The sequence below is a fragment of the Lacerta agilis genome, chromosome 2, assembly GCF_009819535.1.
Source record: "Lacerta agilis isolate rLacAgi1 chromosome 2, rLacAgi1.pri, whole genome shotgun sequence".
NCBI lineage: Eukaryota > Metazoa > Chordata > Lepidosauria > Squamata > Lacertidae > Lacerta > Lacerta agilis.
In genome coordinates this window covers 114,934,518-114,951,564 of record NC_046313.1, presented here as the reverse complement: position 1 = coordinate 114,951,564, position 17,047 = coordinate 114,934,518, and the positions used below count along the sequence as shown (strand labels likewise).

The 17,047-nt window shown below is 47.0% G+C and overlaps 2 protein-coding genes across 2 annotated transcripts in view; both read right to left on the bottom strand.

Moving 5' to 3' along the window:
• Positions 1-3,425: 3,425 nt before the first annotated feature.
• The window catches only part of LOC117042533, a 33,552-nt gene continuing 19,930 nt past the window's right edge, over positions 3,426-17,047 (bottom strand). The window contains exons 9-12 of the mRNA XM_033142075.1: positions 11,513-11,582; positions 9,113-9,595; positions 7,264-7,390; positions 3,426-4,429 (exon numbers count right to left, since the gene is read on the bottom strand). Of these exons, the coding sequence (XP_032997966.1) occupies positions 3,462-4,429; positions 7,264-7,390; positions 9,113-9,595; positions 11,513-11,582 (1,648 nt within the window). The 3' untranslated portion in view covers positions 3,426-3,461. The remainder of the gene's footprint in view (positions 4,430-7,263; positions 7,391-9,112; positions 9,596-11,512; positions 11,583-17,047) is intronic.
• LOC117042814 (zinc finger and SCAN domain-containing protein 31-like) lies at positions 7,129-10,217 on the bottom strand. The gene is made up of 2 exons (XM_033142468.1): positions 9,113-10,217; positions 7,129-7,390 (listed from the first exon to the last, which is right to left on the bottom strand). The coding sequence occupies exons 1-2, from the start codon at positions 9,524-9,526 to the stop codon at positions 7,247-7,249; spliced, it is 558 nt and encodes a 185-aa protein (XP_032998359.1). The 5' UTR covers positions 9,527-10,217; the 3' UTR covers positions 7,129-7,246.

Genomic DNA, 17,047 nt, shown 5'->3' with positions numbered 1-17,047 from the left:
GTCTTTTTTTCATATACAGGTGAAACTCGAAAAATTAGAATATCGTGGAAAGGTTCATTTCTTTCAGTAATTCAACTTAAAAGGTGAAACTAATATAAGAGATAGACTCATGACATGCAAAGCGAGATATGTCAAGCCTTTATTTGTTATAATTGTGATGATTATGGTGTACAGCTGATGAGAACCCCAAATTAACAATTTCAACTTTGGGGTTTTCATCAGGTGCACGCCATAATCATAACAATTATAACAAGCAAAGGATTGACGTATCTCGCTTTGCATGTCATGAGTATATCTCATATATTAAACTCCAGTAGCTAATGAAAACAATTGATATAATAATAATAATAATAATAATAATAATAATAATAATATTTATTATTTGTACCCTGCCCATCTGGCTGGGCTTCCCCAGCCACTCTGGGCGGCTCCCAAACGAATGTTAAAACAATACAGCGTTAGATATTAAAAACGTCCCTAAACAGGGCTGTCTTCAGATGTCACTTAAAAATAGGATAGCTGCTTATTTCTTTGACATCTGATGGAAGCGTGTTCCACAGGGCGGGCGTCACCACCGAAAAGGCCCACTGTCTGGTTCCCTGTAACCTCACCTCTCACTGATCATGGATGCTTTATTTGAAATTCCTGTATGATCCACTTGAAAATGGCTGAGGGTCGTAGGGGACCAAATAATAATAATAATAATAATAATAATAATAATAATAATAATTACTCTGTTGTAGGCTGTAGCAATTGCAATGCACTGTGAAGTTTAAATTGCGTTTATTAAAAAAAACCAAAAAAAAAACAAAAACCCCAGGCATGACATGATAAACCTGGATGAGGCTTGCAGACCAATTTTGGAAACCCAATTCTACAGGTTGGGGAGGGAGAATGTGTGTTGAATTGCAGGAAGGAAGTTGCACTGTACAGTGGTACCTCGACTTACGAAGTTAATGGGTACCGAAGGCGCCCTCGTAAGTCTTCGTAAGTCGAAGGCGCCATCTCCAAACAGCAAAAAAAATTGTATGTCGAAGAAACCGCATTCAAAACTTCATAAGTTGAGGTATCGTGCCGCCGCTTTCCTTTCGCAAGTCGAAAAATTCGGAAGCGGCGGCCATTTTTTTTGCTTCCGGAACTCATTCGGAAGTCGAAAAAAACTCGCTCGTAGGTCGAGCTCCCACTGTACCACTGTTCTTGGTTCACTAATTGACAAGGCTAAATTCTTGGGAACTGGAGTCCCAGTGTTTCAGAGAGAGATGTTTTGTTTTTTTAAAAAAATATATTATTATTCCATTTATCTCCTGCCTTTCCTGCAAGGAGCTAGAGTGGCATACACAGTCTGCGCCCCACCTCCTCCACCCCCAATTTTATCCTCCTAAATACCCTGCAGCGAGGCCATATAACACCGGTCCTGAAGGACCTATATTGACTCCCAGTACGTTTCCGAGCACAATTCAAAGTGTTGGTGCTGACCTTTCAAGCCCTAAACGCAGTGATGGAGGCACCACGGCGCCTGCGTCGTGACGTCGTGACGCCACGACGCATCGGATGTACTGCGCATGCCCGGAATTCTGGGCATGCGTACTGCATCCGAGCCAGCCAGCAAGTGAGTGGCGGGTTGGGCAGCCCCACAACCTGCCACTCGCTCGCTGGCTCCCCGCGGGAGCAACGGACGGGGTGCTGGGTGGCAGGAGAGGGGCCGGGAGTGTCACCCCCTACCCCGGAACCTGGAAAAACTGTCTGCGGACAAACGCTGGCTTCCTCGGCCTATAGAGCAAGATGAGCACCACAACCCCAGGGTCGTCCGCGACTGGACCTAATGGCCAGGGGCACCTTTACCTTTTCAGCAAGAGAAACGCAGATGTGTCACTCTAGACATTGTTTATTTACAGAAATACAAGGAGACCATACTAGAAACAAGGCAGCTTCTGAAAGCAGGGAGCAGAGCCACACATGCTGCGTCAGATTCCCGAGGAGAGGATATTACAACCCCCAAATCCTACGCTGTTTTGACCAACTCCAGCTAAGTGCATTCAGGCCCTGGTGATATTGCAAAAACGCCCACCTCGTGTCTTGTCCTTCCTCCAAAAATAATTGCAAAGGGAATCACATTCCAAAGGCTGGCGCCATCAAGGGACATCTGGTCCATTTTGCTAGGACTCTTGACAGCCCAGCAGGTTGCCTCACAATCCCAACCACACCTATTCAATCCAGATAAGAGTGAGGCTCAGTTAGTGGGTGGTTCCCTAGAGCACATGGTTGCAATGTCGCCTGCTCTTGATGGGGTTACACTTCCTCTGAAGGAGCAGTTTGTAGCTTGGGAGTAATCCTGGATCCTTTGCTGTTGCTGGAGGCTCAGATGGCCTGGACTGCCTTCCATCAGCTTTGGCTGGTGGCTCAGCTACACCCCTATCTGGACAGGGATAGCCTAACTACCGTTGTCTATGCTCTGGTAACCTCAGGATTAGATTACTGCAATGCATTATACGTAGGGCTGTCTGTTTGGAAACGTCTGCTAGTGCAGAATTCAGTGGCCAGGTTGCTCACTTTGAGCATATTACATCGATCCTGGTCCGACTGCACTGGCTACCAATTAAGTTTCCGGGCCTAATTCAAAGTGCTGGTTTTGACCTATTAAGCCTTAAACGACTCAGGACCGCAATACCCCAAGGACTGCCTCTTTCCCTATGAACCTACCCAGACACTGAGATCATCTTCTGAGGCTCTCCTTCGTGTGCCTCCTCCTCGAGAGGTTCGGAGGGTGGCAACACGAGAACAGGGCCTTCGCTGCAGTGGCTCCCTGTCTGTGGAATGCTCTCCCCAGGGACGTTCGCCTGGCGCCTTCATTATACACCTTTAGGCACCAGGCAAAAACATTCCTTTTTAACCAGGCCTTTGGCTGACATGATCAACATCCTGTACCTTTTTAAAATGCAGGTCTTTTTTGTGTGGGGGGGGGGAGTGTTATTGGGTTACTGGCTTCACTTTGATTTTATATATTATAATCTTTTATGTGAACCATCCTAAGAACTCTGAGTATAGGGAGGTACAGTGGTACCTCAACTTACGAGCGACTCGACTTCCGTATTTTTCGACTTCCGAATGAACTCTGGAAGCGAAAAAATGGCGGCCGCTTCCGAAATTTTCGACTTACGAAGGGAAAGCGGCGGCACGATACCTCGACTTACGAAGTTTAGAATGCGTTTTTTTCGACATACGATTTTTTTCCCCGTTCCGAGATGGCACCTTCGACTTACGACCGTGCCTTCGGAACGGATTACTTTCGTAATTCAAGGTTCCACTGTATATAAATTCAATTAAATAATAATAATAATACTCAAAGAAGCAAGCCCCACAAAGCTCCTCCTCCTGGAGTCCATTTATACTGTTTTATGGGCGCGAACATCTCTGGTGTAAAGTGAGGGCAGCATTTGAACTGAAACACTTTCCATGCACTTTTAGGGATTCTCCCCAGTGTGAACTCTTTGATGGGAAGCGAGCTGCTCGCACCGACCAAACTGCGTCCCGCACGCCAGGCATTTATAAGGCTTCTCTCCCGTGTGGATCCGCCTGTGCCGAAGGAGGTGCGACGTGTTACGGAAGCTTTTCCCGCAATCCGAGCATTTGTACGGCCTCTCCCCCGTGTGAGTTCTCTGATGGGAAGTGAGGTTTATCCTCCGGCCAAACGTCTTCCCGCACTCGGGGCACTTGTACGGCTTCTCCCCCGTGTGGACCCTCTGGTGCAAAGTGAGGTCCGACTTGGCCGTGAAGTTCATCCCGCACTCGGAGCAACCGTACGGCCTCTCCCCCGTGTGGATTCTCTGATGTCTCATAAGGCTGGATTTGACGCAGAAGCTCATGCTGCAGTCCGAGCATTTGTACGGCTTCTCCCCCGTGTGGGTTTTCTGGTGGTACGCGAGGCTCGTGCTCGAACTGAAGCTCTTCCCGCACTCCAGGCAGATGTACGGCTTCTCCCCGGTGTGGATTCTCTGGTGTCTTATAAGGTGTGTGCTCCAGTTGAAGCTCTTCCGACACTCTGTGCATTTGTAAGGTTTCTCCCCTCTGTGTATTATCTGATGTCTAATCAGATTCGTGCTCCAGTTGAAGCTCTTTCCGCACTCCAGACACGTATACGGCTTCTCCCCGGTATGAGTTCGCCGGTGTCCCTCCAGGTTTAATTCACTACTGAAGGTGCTCTCAAATACAGGGCACTTATACTCTTTCCCCCCACTGTTTTTCTCATTTTGAACTGGGATCATAGAGGAATCCCCATCATGATCATCCCACCAATTCTCCGCTGGGTTTCCCTCCTCCGTCTCCGCGCAATTTTGAGCTCCAGCTTTCTCCGGCATCTCCAGACGCTCGTCTCTTTTTGCTGATACTTCCCGAGCTTGAACTTCATCCTCACTCTCCTGCCTACCGTCACCTGTGATAAATAAGGGAAGGAAAAGTGAATTTAAGCGAGTGATGGAATCTCCAGGTCATGGAACAAAAATGCACAGCTACAGAGAATGTCTGAAAATCGGTTCTGATCTAATCTAACTAATGGCTCTTTCCTTCAACCAGGAGGACATAAGAATAGTCTGGGATCAGGCCAAAGGCCCATCTAGTCCAGCATCCTGTTCTCAAGGTGATTAACATTGGCTCCCAGTATGTTTCTGATCATAATTCAAAGTGTTGGTCATAGAATCATAGAGTTGGAAGCGACCACAAGGGCCACCCAGTCCAAGCAGGAAACACCATCAAAGCATTCCTGACAGATGGCTGTCAAGCCTCCGCTTAAAGACCTCCAAAGAAGGAGACTCCACCACACTCCTTGGCAGCAAATTCCACTGACCTTTAAATGGTCTCGGCCCAGTATACCTGGTGCTGACCTTTAAATGTACACCTGAAGGAGCATCTCCATCCCTGTCATTCAACATGGACACTGAGGTCCAGCTCCGAGGGTCTTCTGGCGATTCCCTCATTGCAAGAAGGGAAGCTACAGGGAACCAGGCAGAGAGACTTCACAGTAATAATAATACTAGCAATGGTGGTAAACAATTATTTCTATGCTGCCCATCTGACTGGATTTCCCCAGCCACTCTGAGCAGCTTCCATGAAAATATAAAACCCCAGCAGATTTTATAATTTCTCAAACCAAAGATTAAAAACTTCCTTATACAAGGCTGCTTTCAGATAGTTGTTTATTTCCTTGATATCTGACTGGACGGCATTCTCCCTGTGTAGCACCCTCCTATCAGGTGTCAAACAACTATTTGACTTTTAGAAGACATCAGAAGGCTGCCCTGTACAGGGAAGTTTTTAAAGGTTGAGAATTTCTGTTACAGGTAGGTAGCCGTGTTGGTCTGCCATAGTCGAGACAAAATAGAAAATTCTTTCCAGTAGCACCTTAGAGACCAACTGAGTTTGTTCTTGGTATGAGCTTTCGTGTGCATGCACACTTCTTCAGATACACTGAAACAGAAGTCACCAGACCCTTATATACAGTGAGAGGGTGGGGAGGGGTATTACTCAGAAGGGTGGTGGGAACGGGTGATTGGCTGATAGGTGTGGGAAAACCTGTTGACGACTGTTAACGACAGCAATTGGTCTTACAGGAAAAGGCAAGGGGTCTGGTGACTTCTGTTTCAGAGTATCTGAAGAAGTGTGCATGCACACAAAAGCTCATACCAAGAACAAATTTAGTTGGTCTCTAAGGTGCTACTGGAAGGAATTTTTTATTTTTTATTTTGTTTTGAGAATTTCTGTGTTTTTATATTTTGCTGGAAGCCAACCAGTCTGGGGAACCCAGTGAGATGGGCGGCATATAATAATAAAATTACAGCATGTTATTCTTTGAAGGAGAACTACTTGAAAATGATTTACCGGTGGTATTTAACTCCAAGTAGGCTTGCTAAGATGTATAAGACTGAATCAGATAAGTGCTGGAGATGCAAAAAGGTTGTAGGAATGTTCTTTTATATGTGGTGGACTTGTAAAAGATAAAGGAGTATTGGGAAATAATCCACAATGAATTGAAAAAAAAATCATAGAATCATAGAGTTGGAAGAGACCACAAGGGCCATCCAGTCCAACCCCCTGCCAAGCAGGAAACACCATCAAAGCATTCCTGACAGATGGCTGTCAAGCCTCCGCTTAAAGACCTCCAAAGAAGGAGATTCCACCACACTCCTTGGCAGCAAATTCCACTGACAAACAGCTCTTACTGTCAGGAAGTTCTTCCTAATGTTTAGGTGGAATCTTCTTTCTTGTAGTTTGAATCCATTGCCGTGTCCGATTCTCTGGAGCAGCAGAAAACAACCTTTCTCCCTCCTCTATATGACATCCTTTTATATATTTGAACATGGCTATCATATCACCCCTTAACCTTCTCTTCTCCAGGCTAAACATACCCAGCTCCCTAAGCCGTTCCTCATAAGGCATCGTTTCCAGGCCTTTGACCATTTTGGTTGCCCTCCTCTGGACACCTTCCAGCTTGTCAGTATCCTTCTTGAACTGTGGTGCCCAGAACTGGACACAGTATTCCAGGTGAGGTCTGACCAGAGTGGAATACAGTGGTACTATTACTTCCCTTGATCTAGATGCTATACTCCTATTGATGCAGCCCAGAATTGCATTGCTGCATCACATTGCTGCTGCATCACACTGTTGACTCATGCCAAGTTTGTGGTCTATCACTGGCGGATGCTGTGCAGAAGGGGATCTCTTGCAGACTACAGTGGTACCTCAGGTTACAGACGCTTCAGGTTACAGACTCTGCTAACCCAGAAATAACGCTTCAGGTTAAGAACTTTGCTTCAGGATGAGAACAGAAATCGTGCTCTGGCGGCGCAGCGGCAGTGGGAGGCCCCATTAGCTAAAGTGGTGCTTCAGGTTAAGAAGAGTTTCTGGTTAAGAACAGACCTCCAGAACGAATTAAGTTCTTAACACGAGGTACCACTGTAGTTAGATCTTATAATTCACCTTGAAAATAATCTCTAGGTAGACTTGGGGCAGATCCATGCCTGAAACCTTGGGAGAGATACTGCCACTTTTCTCAGTACTGAGAAAAAATGGACCACTTGGTAGCTCTTATTTGAGCATTTTGTCACATAGAACAATGAGGACTAGAACCTTTAAAGGAAGCTCAGGGGTAGAGAGTCTGCTTTGCATGCAAAAGATATAAGGCAGCTTCCTATGTGTAGCAACCAGTTGATGATAAAAGATAAAAGCTCAGCAAAATAATACAAACCCAAAGAGTTCAAGGAAAAACCTTACCTATCACACTGGTTTCCTCTTTCTTCTCTGGATAAAACTCCCCATCGAGCTGCCGCTGGGAATTCCGGAATGAAGGTTGCCCTTTCCTGGGGAAAGTCACTGCCGCCTCCAGGAGCCGCCCCGACACCTGAGATGCCAGCAGGCAAGAATGTAAGAAAAGCCTGACTGCTGGATCAGGCCCAAGACCTATCTAACCCAGCCTCTCACAGTGGCCAACCCAATACCCCTGATAATTCCACAAGCAAGATCCGAGCACAACCGTCTCTCCAGTTTTTATTCCCAGAAGCATTTAAGGATACTGAGAGAGTATCTTGGGAAAGTGATGGGTATATATATATTTTTTCCAAGGGGAAGAAACATCTTTCACCATAAGATGGCAGTGGTCACCCCTAATATTTGACATTCATTTTCCATTAGTGGTTCCAGGGGCGTAGCAAGGGGGGCGGGGGGCGCCAGGCAGCGCCCTGCTGGGGGGGGGGGTGACACTTCGGGCGGTGGCCCTGCCCCCTGGGCTTTTTTTTAAAAAAAGGCTATTTTTGGCACTGCCAATGTGGAGCCACAGGGGCGGCCAGCCAGGAGGGGTGTCACCCCCCCTCGCTGGCCACCCCTGCGGCTCCACCTCAGCAGCGCCGAAAATAGTTCCCCCCTTCCAGCAGCTTTTTTTGCTGTGGCATGGAGGCAAGGGGCGGGCCAGTGAGGAGGCGTGCCACCCCCTCCTCACTGGCCTGCCCCTTGCCTCTATGCCGAGCTCCGCTTCTGGCTGGCTTGCGGAGCCGCGGCATGGAGGGGGCAGGCCAGCGAGGAGGGGTGACACCTCTCCTCACTGACCCGTCCCTCTCCCTGCCCCGACTTGTGCTCCGCCAAGAGAGCCTGGGCGGCGGCTTAGGGTGGATTTGAATCTGGAAGCGATGGAGCAAGAGGACGGGAGTGGGGGTCCGGATCCAACACTGCGTTTGACAGATGGGAGGAGCCACCCACTTGTCAATCACCTGATGTCACATAACCCATCTCTGTCTGTGCCATCCACCAGCTGATTGTGAGGGTGTGTGCTGGTCCCTTTGGTCCACCTGCCTCCTTGCCTACATGTGTTGAGCAGGTGGGGTGCCGTTTGGCCAAAATAACAACAAGAGCAACAATTTATTATTTATACCTCGCCCATCTGGCTCGGTTTCTCCAGCCACCCTGGGCGGCTCCCAACAGAATTAAAAGCACAACAGAACATCAAACATTAAAAACTTCCCTAAACGGGGCTGCCTTCAGATGTCTTCTAAAAACCACATAGTTGTTTATTTCCTTGACATCTGACGGGAGGGCGTTCCACAGGGCAGGCGCCACCACCGAGAAGGCCCTCTGCCTGGTTCCCTGTAACCTCACTTCTCACAGTGAGGGAACTGCCAGAAGGCCCTCGGAGCTGGACCTCAGTGTCCGGGCTGAACGGTGGGTGTGGAGACACTTCTTCAGGTATACTGGGCCGAGGCCGCAGCAGGCTAAATGGGGAAACCTATTGGTCCTAGGTAAGTTCCCACCACTTGCTTTAGGAATGACTTAACCCTTAGGAACCTCCAGGATGAAACCCTCTTACCCAGGGATCAGCAAACATTTTCAGCAGGGGGCCTGTCCACTGTCCCTCAGAGCTTGTGGGGGGCTGGACTACCGGTATATTTTGAAGGGGGGAAAATGAATGAATTCCTATGCCCCACAAATAACCCAGAGATGCATTTTAAATAAAAGCACACATTCTACTCATGTAAAAACACGCTGATTCCCGGACCATCTGCGGGCCGGAATTAGAAGGCAATTAGGCCGGATCCGGCCCCCTGGGCCTTAGTTTGCCTACCCATGCTCTTACCTCTTCCTCTTCCTGCCTGCTGTCCTCTGCCTGGCCCTGGAGAAAACCTTCCGCCAGGGCCACTGCCTCAGCACTGGTCTCCGGCCCACAATCTCTGACCCAGTTCTCCATCTCCAGGGGAAGGACAGCCAGGAACTGCTCCAGGATCACCAGGTCCAAGATCTGGGTCTTGTTGTGCCTCTCCGGCTTCAGCCACTGATGGCAAAGGTGGCGGAGCCGGCTGCAGACCTTTCTTGGTCCCTCAGCTTCTAGGTAGCAGAAATGCCTGAACCTCCAGCAACGTACATCCAAACCAGGGGCTTTTTGGTCCGGCATCTTCTGCAGGCTCCTTTCCTGGAATTCCCCTATGTTCCCAGACTGGGTGGCAGGGCAGATTAATCCCGGATCAGGGCTGGCAAAGTCCTGTTCTTCCATCCTCCATCCGCGATCCAGCACGGCACCCAGCGAAAACAGAAGGATCTTTGCTCTGTTCTCACTTTCTCTCTGTATGAATTTTCAAAGTAGGGTTGAAGTCCAGCGAAGGTGAGCAAGGTCCTTCTGAGAGTAACGAGGGCGTCCACCCAATGGGAAGGTATTTCCAGCAAAATGGAATTGCAGGTAGCAACTCGGGTTTCTTCTTCTGCAAAAACAGACAGGTAAAACACCAAAATTCAGAAGGACACAATATATGGGTCAGTGCGGGGAACTCAGCTATGTACAATGTCAAACACAACAACTCTAGCAGTGCCCCATGCCTAACAATTTGTGTGTTTAATTGCGGTTTTCAGATTTTAACAGGGCTTTTTATAGAAAAAAATAATTTACTGACCATAAAAAATAACAGATATACAAAAATAAACATCTTTACTGTACCTTTTGACTATATATACAGTATTCAAAAACGGCTCACACCCACAGAGCTACACTTTTCAACACTCTCCATACGCAGCTGCTTTCACACATTAAAAAGGCAAATGATCCTCTCTAACACCAGCTATTCCTGATTTTCTTTTTACAGAGCATGTTAAGACACTCCATTTATATAGTTCTTTGCGGTTTTGTTTTTCTTTAACATAGTTGCTAATTAAATCAGGATTGGCTGCTTCTAGATTTTCCTAATCATACAAAAGCACCCATGGCAGATGGCCATCCAACCTCTGCTTACAAACCTCCAAGGAAGGAGAGTCCACAACCTCCTGAGGGAGACCGTTCCACTGTTGTTGAAACAAAATATATAAAAAAATCCTTCCAGTAGCACCTTGGGACCAACTAAGTTTGTTCTTGGTTTGAGCTTTCGTGCGCATGCACACTTATCTGAAGTATGCATGCACCTTATCTGAAGAAGTGTGCATGCACACGAAAGCTCATACCAAGAACAAACTTAGTTGGTCTCTAAGGTGCTACCGGAAGGAATTTTTTTATTTTTTATTTTGTTTCGACTACGGCAGACCAACACGGCTACCTGTAACTAGAGCAAAATGGCAAGCAGTAAATTCTCACCTGGAATGGGGTGCACCTGTAACTATATATTATATACTATATATTATATCTAGTATAACTGGTTTTTAAATTAAAGAACCTTTTAATGAGGGTGAAAGAAGAGAGCGCAAAATATGGTCTGAAGCTCAACATCAAAAAAACTAAGATCATGGCCACTGGTCCCATCACCTCCTGGCAAATAGAAGGGGAAGAAATGGAGGCAGTGAGAGATTTCACTTTCTTGGGTTCCATGATCACTGCAGATGGTGACAGCAGTCACGAAATTAGAAGACGCCTGCTTCTTGGGAGAAAAGCAATGACAAACCTAGACAGCATCTTAAAAAGCAAAGACATAACCTTGCCGACAAAGGTCCATATAGTTAAAGCTATGGTTTTCCCAGTAGTAATGTACGGAAGTGAGAGCTGGACCATAAAGAAGGCTGATCGCCGAAGAATTGATGCTTTTGAATTATGGTGCTGGAGGAGACTCTTGAGAGTCCCATGGACTGCAAGAAGATCAAACCTATCCATTCTTAAAGAAATCAGCCCTGAGTGCTCACTAGAAGGACAGATCCTGAAGTTGAGGCTCCAGTACTTTGGCCACCTCATGAGAAGAGAAGACTCCCTGGAAAAGACCCTGATGTTGGGAAAGATGGAGGGCACAAGGAGAAGGGGACAACAGAGGATGAGATGGTTGGACAGTGTTCTCGAAGCTACTAACATGAGTTTGGCCAAACTGCGAGAGATAGTGAAGGATAGGCATGCCTGGCGTGCTCTGGTCCATGGGGTCACGAAGAGTCGGACACGACTGAACGACTGAACAACAACAAATAACTGGTTTACAGGTACTCTCCCAGGCTCTAGCTTTGCATCCACATTCAAATGGAACAATACTCCCAAACTCTATCCCCAGGAATATGCTGCCTCCTTTTCCTGGATTACTTGTCCATTTGTGCAGCTCTCCAGCACTTCTGCTACCAGGAGGCTGAGGGACCACGAGAGGTTTGCACATCTACGGAGGGGCAACATCACATTGCGTTCAACGAGCACACCATCCGTGCTTGCAACCGCAATCAGGGCCAATCCGACACGGGTGCGGTCGTTCACACCAACGCTCGGTGACGCGCGCCGAGGCAGCCTGGACCCGTGTTCAGCGTAACGTGCGGACGAGCCTTTTGCACACATGGGTGCACGAAACTGTAAAATCGTTGAGCGCAGCATGTGAACATTCCTGCAAAACAGGAGGTGCATTGGGGGTGCTAGTCAGCAGCCCCACCCCAAAATTCAGGGGCTTCCCCCTGCCTTTTGTTCTCTCCGAGCCGGTGCTCCAGCCTCGCTTCCTTTCCTTGCGCCTCCCGCCCAGGGCGGCCCCTGCTCGGCCGCGCGCCCGCAAGTCGCTCCGCGCTCCCGCCGGACCCTCCGGAGGCCTCCGGGTGGGAAAATCAAAGTCCCCTTTCCCAAGGGAGGGGGAGAGGAGGGGCACCGGAAGTGGACGTTCCCCTCGTCGGCGCGTCCCTTCCGGGGAGCCCCTCTAAAAACCGGGACTCACTCGCTTTAACCCTTTGGTTGCAAGAGCGATGAAGATGCGCTCTTTCCTTTCTTTCTTTCTGGTTCACTGAAAGAGGAGCGAATGACTCTCCTCCCTTGGAGGTTTTAAAGCAGAGGTCATGTGGCTACCTAGAATCATAGAATCCTAGAGTTGGAAGAGACCACCAGGGCCATCCAGTCCAACCCCCTGCCAAGCAGGAAACACCATCAAAGCATTCCTGACAGATGGCTGTCAAGCCTCCGCTTAAAGACCTCCAAAGAAGGAGACTCCACCACACTCCTTGGCAGCAAATCCCACTGTCCAACAGCTCTCACTGTCAGGAAGTTCTTCCTAATGTTTAGGTGGAATCTTCTTTCCTGTAGTTTGAATCCATTGCCCCGTGTCCGCTTCTCTGGAGCAGCAGAAAACAACCTTTCTCCCTCCTCTATATGACATCCTTTGATAGATTTGAACATGGCTATCATATCCCCCCTTAACCTTCTCTTCTCCAGGCTAAACATACCCAGCTCCCTAAACCTTTCCTCATAAGGCATCGTTTCCAGGCCTTTGACCATTTTGGTTGCCCTCATCTGGACACCTTCCAGCTTGTCAGTATCCTTCTTGAATTGTGGTGCCCAGAACTGGACACAGTATTCCAAGTGAGGTCTGACCAGAACAGAATACAGTGGTACTATTACTTCCCTTGATCTGAAGGGAATCTGAAGAAGGGTATCTGAAGAAGTGTGCATGCACACGAAAGCTCATACCAAGAACAAACTCAGTTGGTCTCTAAGGTGCTACTGGAAAGAATTTCCTATTTTGTTTCCTATTTTGTTTTCCCTTGATCTGTCAGGGATGCTTTTGCTGAGATTGCTGCATTGCAGGGGGTTGGACTGGATGACCCTCAGGGGTCCCTTCCAACTCTAGCTCTGCAAGTGCAGCTTTCTCCCGATTAAAGTGCAGAGGTTTTGAGGACCGGGACATTCGCAGGGAAACCAAAATGCTTGTTTACTATTGTACTACCAACCTTACTGTACACTTGTGAAACAAGGACCACTTACAATTTCCAGCTCCTTGAAAGATTTCATCAACGGTGTCTCCAAAATTTTTCGCATATCACTTGGGAAGACAGACGAAATAATGTCAGTGTACTGGAAGGAGCAAAGATCACCCGTGTCGAAGCAGTTATTCTTCAACATCAACTTCGTTGGACTGGTCGTGTTGTGCGGATGCCTGATTATCGCCTTCCAAAGCAACTACTCTATTCCAAACTTAAAAATTGAAAGTGTAATGATGGTGGTCAACAAAAGAGGTTCAAAGACTCTCTCAAGGCAAATCTTTAAAAATGTAGTATAAACACTGACAACTGGGAAACACCTGCCTGCAAGCGCTCCAATTGGAGAACAGCTTTTACCAAAGGTGTCATGGACTTTGAAGGTGCTCAAACTGGGAGAAACGTACTAAGAGGAAGGCACGTTTGGCAAACCCTCAGAGTGATCAGCTCCTGCCCGGAAACCAATGTCCCCACTGCTGAAGGACGTATGGATCCAGAATTGGCCTCCACAGTCACTTACGGACTCACTGTTAAGATCGTGTCCATGGAAGACAATCTTACTCGGCTACTAGGGTTTGCCAAAGAAGACGACTATTCTATGGTTGTATGAATAAGGGCCAGATCCTCCCTTCCTCTGCTTTTAGCACAAAACTTCTCAGTCCTTCAAATATATGGCTGGTTTCCCAGCCCCAGCATTCCCACATGGTCATGCATGGAATTTTTATATTGTTTCAATTCTACTGCAGTTTAATTCCTTTTTTAAAAAACATTTGTATTTTATCTGTGTAGTTTTAATGTGTGTGGGCCGTTTTGAGTTGCAGTCTAAGAAAAAAGCAGGATATAAGAATAAGAATAATGTCATTCATTTGGGTCACCAGCGATGACAATGACGAGATGAAATCTATTTAAAATGGCTTTATTGATACAAACAACAAAACTATAACAGAACACTGCAAACAACAGGAAAGAGATAGAGGCACAACACAACACTTAATATTACCCACCTAAATGAAGGACACAAAAGAACCGGAGCGGACAGACAACCCAGGATTTCTTTTTTTAAAAATGGTATCTGTTTGCCAAGCTAAAGGGGAAGAGGAAAAAGGAATGAAAGTACGTCATAAACACCCAGCACAGATCAGCGTGACAGAGAGGAGGTATAGAGTCCCCCTGCAGAGAGCCCTCTCAGGTTAACAAGCAAAGCTTGTCCCTTTGGGGTGTATAGATAGGACCCCAAAAGATTAGCTAATAGAATACTAAGTACTGGCATCGTAATAAACCTCTAAGCAATAATTACACTTCTGAGCATGTCAGGTGGCTCCCCAGCCAAATTCTAACATTTTCACCAGTCTCCAAAAACACTCTTGGCAAAGAGGCAAACTGATGCACTCCGAAGTTTAAAATTGGGGTGTGGGGGGGTTGAGCCAGGGGTCGCCAACATAACACTTGTGGCACCCACAAATCTGAGCTTCCTTTCGCTGCCCCCTTAAGTCATAAAGTGATGAAGGCGGTTATCTTTTTTTAACGAGGAAGTTGGAAGAGTGATGCTCTTTCCCACATGTCTGTCCAGACTCTCTTATGATTCTCAAGGCTCAGATTCATTCTACCGGATCGGCTTTGTTTTGTTTTGGTGCCGATCCCAGGCAAAAGTTTGTGTCCACACATGCTCTCTTCCTGTTTCTTTGGGGCTGGAAACTGATCCTGGGAAGGGAGGAGCAGAGGAGCAGAGATGATGCCAACAGCGCTCATGACAGCTCAGAGGACTAAAATGTTGGTGGCCCCTGAAAACAGAACAGTTTATTCCTGCATTGCAGGGGGGGTGGAATAGATGATCCTCAGGATCCCTTCCAACTCTTATGATTCAGTGACTGCACCATTAATGAAATTAAATTTGGAGCATATGCTCCCTTACCTCCAGTGCTGGTTAAATCATGCAAGCATCTTGAGTTCTTCTAATCCGGAAGCTAGATATATCGTATTTTTCGCTCCATAGGGCACACTGGACCATAGGGCGCACCTCGTTTTTAGAGGAGGAAACAAGAAAAAAAAATATTTTCCTGGTTTTCCTCCTCTAAAAGCCCTGGGGTTTTTTGAGGATCAGCTAAAAGTTTTGCAGCTTTTTTGCAAAGGGAAAAGCCCTGTTTTTTTTAGGATCAGCTAAAAGTTTTGCAGCTTTTTTTGGAAAGGAGGAAAAGCAAAGAGGAAAAGCCCCATTTTTATGGGGTTCAATTCACATTTCTGCAGCTTCTAAAGGAAAGGGAGCCTTTTCTACAGTTTCCAGACAGATAATCTAATCAGCCAGTCACATGTCACTGGGGAAACAAACAACCTCCCTTTGCAGCACATTCAACAAAGGAGGGCGGGGCTGAAAGGGAGCTGGGACTCTTATCTCTCTCCAGATCTCTTGCTGATCAGCTGCTGAGTGGGTCCTTTCAACACCCCCCATTTCTCTTTGTAAAATAAAAAGCATGATCCTCTTTTGGCCCCTGGGCAATTCAGCTCCAGGGACCACCATCCGCTCCATAAGACGCACAGATATTTCCCCTTACTTTTTAGGAGGAAAAAAGTGTGTCTTATGGACCGAAAAATACGGTAGGAGTTAATAGACTGCCTTATACTGACTATCTAGCTCAGTAACCCTGGCAGCAGCTCTCCAGGGTTTCAGGATCTCACCAACAGCCCTTCATGGAGAAGCTGGGACCTTCTGCACACAAAGCAGATGAGCTACTATCAAAGTCAGTAGCACAGACTTATGCAGGCACTGGGGAACACAGTCCCTCTGGGGACCTTGAGAAGTAACCAAAAACCATACCACTCACCCACAAAGAGGTATCTGTGGTCTCAGAAGAACCCCAAGAATTTCAGAAGTATAAAAAGCTTAGAAAAAGAGAGGAATCTGTCCATCTCACTGAAGACTGAATGTGCCTAGCAGGCACAGAATACCGACCAGCAAGTGGAGAAAAAACGTGGAAAACCTGGACTGGAATTGAGTGTCCTAAACAGGACTCTGCACTGTAATATTTACTGAAGGTCACATTTGTATGTCCTAATCTCAGGACTACACAGCCCTTGAAAGATATTTCTTTCTTCTAAGTAGGGCTGGACAATATATCTATGTATCATCCAAAACTGGTTTGAAGCCCATATCGTGATATCGGTTTCGTAATTTCTGACCTGGCAATATATCGCGAATCATGATGTGTGTTTGTACGCTATACAAGAATCGCAACATGGATAAAACCACGAAGCCAGCCAATGAATCATAGAATCATAGAGTTGGAAGAGACCACAAGGGCCATCCAGTCCAACCCTCTGCCAAGCAGGAAACAGCATCAAAGCATTCCTGACAGGTGGCTGTCAAGCCTCCGCTTAAAGACCTCCAAAGAAGGAGACTCCACCACACTCCTTGGCAGCAAATTCCACTGTCAGTATCCTTCTTGAACTGTGGTGCCCAGAACTGGACACAGTATTCCAGGTGAGGTCGGACCAGAGCGGAATACAGTGGTACTATTACCTCCCTTGATCTAGATGCTATACTCCTATTGATGCAGCCCAGAATTGCATTGGCTTTTTTAGCTGCTGCATCACACTGTTGACTCATGTCAAGTTTATGGTCTACCAAGACTCCTAGATCCTTTTCACATGTACTGCTCTCAAGCCAGGTGTCACCCATCCTGTATTTGTGCCTTTCATTTTTTTTGCCCAAGTGTAGTACTTTACATTTCTCCCTGTTAAAATTCATCTCGTTTGCGGTCAGTCAGCCAGTTACAAATCCACTGAATGGTAGCATTGTCTAGCCCGCATCTACCGAGCTCCACCCTTATTTCAGACATTGTGATATATCAGTATATCGCGATGTTTAGCCAGTGATTTATTGCCATGTTGAAAACCAGTT